Here is a 2,926-nt window from a genome sequence, read left to right on the forward strand (position 1 = left end):
TTCAGTTTTCCGAAAGTTATTCCGAAAGTTCAGCTTGTGTAAACCTGAACAGAGCATATTAATTTTTTCTTTTGCAGATTTAGCAGTGTACGAAGCGAGATCGCGAAATCTGCTACCGCACTGGCTTGATCTGAAATTCTTGCCGCAAGACGATCATTGCGACGCAATGTACGCGCAAATCGGCGCGATCGACAGCTACTCGCGTTGTGTGCACTTGTTTCTCGGGCCAGCATGCGATTACTGCGTCGGTACGTCTTAAATCCTCTTTTTTTTTAATTTTACTGTATCTTCTTTAAAATTATAATTGCTACAATCTGAAAATGATTCTAAAACCCATCTTGATGTCGCTCATATTTTAATCTACGTATAAATTACATCCGTTAAACTGAGAAAACTGTTCCATTACATAAGATTTATTCTAATATGTTATATATTAAAATTTCCATAATCTTTTGCATAAAGATGTACATTTCAAAATGATTTATAATTGCAATCGCATGCATTACAAGAGCGAAAAGAAAAATGTAGGAAAATTGAAACAAATTATCATTTTTATGTTTTATGTTATGTATTCTCTCTTTATTATTTCTTTTTTATCTTTAAAATATAAATATATGGATATATTTCCTTTAAGTTAGTCTTTTATATTATATGCTATTTCAATATGATATTAGAGTTAAGAGTTTTCTTTCAGCGGTTGTCGGTAGAGTGGTGAAATTTCTTGGAGCACCATTGATCACTACAGGAGGCTTTACTTTTGACTTTACGGAAAAAAAAGTCGACTGTAAAGATGAATATTTTATGACCACAAGAATCGGAAGTTTGGCTTTCAGGGATATCGCTAAATTTTTTGTGGCCATAATGGAACAGTACGTACAGCTCAAAGTTTATATAACAATTTATTGATTAAATCGATATAATAAAAATTTAATCTTTGCGTGTTTCTCTCTCTGTCTCTCTCTCTCTTTCTCTCTCTCTCTCTCTCTCTCTCTCTCTCTCTCTCTCTCTCTCTCTCTCTCTGTCTCTCTCTTAATTCATGAGAGTTTGTTGATAATTATATGATAAATATTTGATAAAACGCAAATAAAAAACTAAAGAATATGATGAAGTAATGTGAAATTTTCTCTTACCTTTCTTTTCTATGAATTAGCTACGAGTGGCATAAAGTACATCTTATTTATGCAACGAATGGGCAAAATCAAGTCGCTGGTAGACATACGTGTCAGCTTATGATGAAGTCAATGGTTGAATTCATCAAGAAAGAGCATAATATTACTTATGGCACTTTTGATGTCGAAGCTACAACCCCCAGTGATTATCCAGAGGCCTTGAAAGATCACGTTAGCCATTCTTACGGCGGTGAGTGACATTTAAAATTAATTAATATGATATTTATGTAAAAAAATCTTGTCCTTTGAAGGACAATTTTTTATATCAGAAAGATAATTTATGTTAAGACGTCGAATTAAATTCAAAATAAATTCCAGATTTATTCAATTAAGTTATATATCTGCTTCACAAATACTTTAAGATGCATAATGGAAAATAAATTCCATATAAAATCCCATCTAATACAGTAAGCAAAGAAAGCGTATAAAACAGTCGCAAATAAAAAGTTAAATTAAATTTTATGAGCACTGATCACGTAGAAGTAAAAAGTAAAAAAATTGCTTCTACATTTGACGTCATACGTTAAATATTAATAGGTGGATTTATTATTAATAGCATTTACAAAGAGAAATGATTATAAAAAAGTGTAAAACTTTTCGAGAAATAACATTGTTAAGATATTAAAAATTAATTATATTAATATATATAAAAATCGAAAAGGTTAATTATCGATATATATATATATATATATATACTGTAAAAAGGATTTTTACTTCAACATTGAATAACTCAAAGAAAAAAATCATACAAAACTTCATACAAAAGCAAATTAAAGGTAAAGATTCACTCTTTTGAATAATGTAAACCGCATTTGTGTACAGTTTTTAATTTGCCTCGCAGAACTTCGCAAATTTCGTAAAAAATTTTGAGATATGATGCGTCTTCATTTATGTATTTGTGTAACTTCGAACAAAACAAAATATCAGTAAGACCGATTTTTGAAGTACCGATCTGAAAAGTAAAGATTTCAAGCTATAAAGTGCATTTTTAAACATTTCGATACAATGATATTCTTGAGGCTTCCACGGATGCTTTCTATATAAAGATTATACGTTTCGCGGTTTTCTCCGTATCCAGATCCATTCTTGGAATGCTAGTGTTTCCACTAGTAGTGGACTGTAATGTTCTCGAAACGCTGGCATTCCAAGAATGGATTTGAACACGAAGAAAACTCGCGAAACGCGTAATCTTTATCTCAATACAACAATTTTTAACGAAGTTATTCTATTTTGAAATTTACTTATTTTTGTAGAGTAAAACAGGTAATCTTTTAATTTTGTTGAATAGTGTATATTCATTCAATGATATAATTATATATGTTTTATTTATTCTATCATATTATTTTTCCTCATATAAATATCATCTCATTCAGATGTCAATCATCGTTTCGATGATTAATTTTTTTTTAATCTGAATTGATTATCCATATTTATCACATACCTTTGCTTTAAATGATCAAGATATAGGCAACTCCAATGCTGTAAACAAGTATTTAAATATAACCGTCGTTGTCTTAAAATGACAAATTGTAATAAGAATATTTGATTCTTTTCAAAAAAGTATAGTTGCAATCGTATAAATTTTAATATACAGATATCATTCAATAAGTAAAAAATCAATAACTAAAGCTCAATTTACTTCAAACGTACTTTGATTAGATATATCTGAAATTAATAGATATATGTGAATCTTATCAGAATTTTATATTGACAATAGAAAAAATTGTTTGTAACCAAGACTTTCTAAATATATATAT

General features: G+C 29.1%; 1 protein-coding gene across 1 annotated transcript in view; it reads left to right on the top strand.

Annotated features, from left to right (window-relative positions):
• Window positions 1-2,926, top strand: part of LOC108752303 (atrial natriuretic peptide receptor 1-like) — a 112,265-nt gene that overhangs the window by 691 nt on the left and 108,648 nt on the right. The window contains exons 2-4 of the mRNA XM_018493043.1: window positions 78-248; window positions 695-869; window positions 1,151-1,359. Of these exons, the coding sequence (XP_018348545.1) occupies window positions 78-248; window positions 695-869; window positions 1,151-1,359 (555 nt within the window). The remainder of the gene's footprint in view (window positions 1-77; window positions 249-694; window positions 870-1,150; window positions 1,360-2,926) is intronic.

Source organism: Trachymyrmex septentrionalis, unplaced genomic scaffold (genome assembly GCF_001594115.1).
Source record: "Trachymyrmex septentrionalis isolate Tsep2-gDNA-1 unplaced genomic scaffold, Tsep1.0 scaffold6, whole genome shotgun sequence".
NCBI lineage: Eukaryota > Metazoa > Arthropoda > Insecta > Hymenoptera > Formicidae > Trachymyrmex > Trachymyrmex septentrionalis.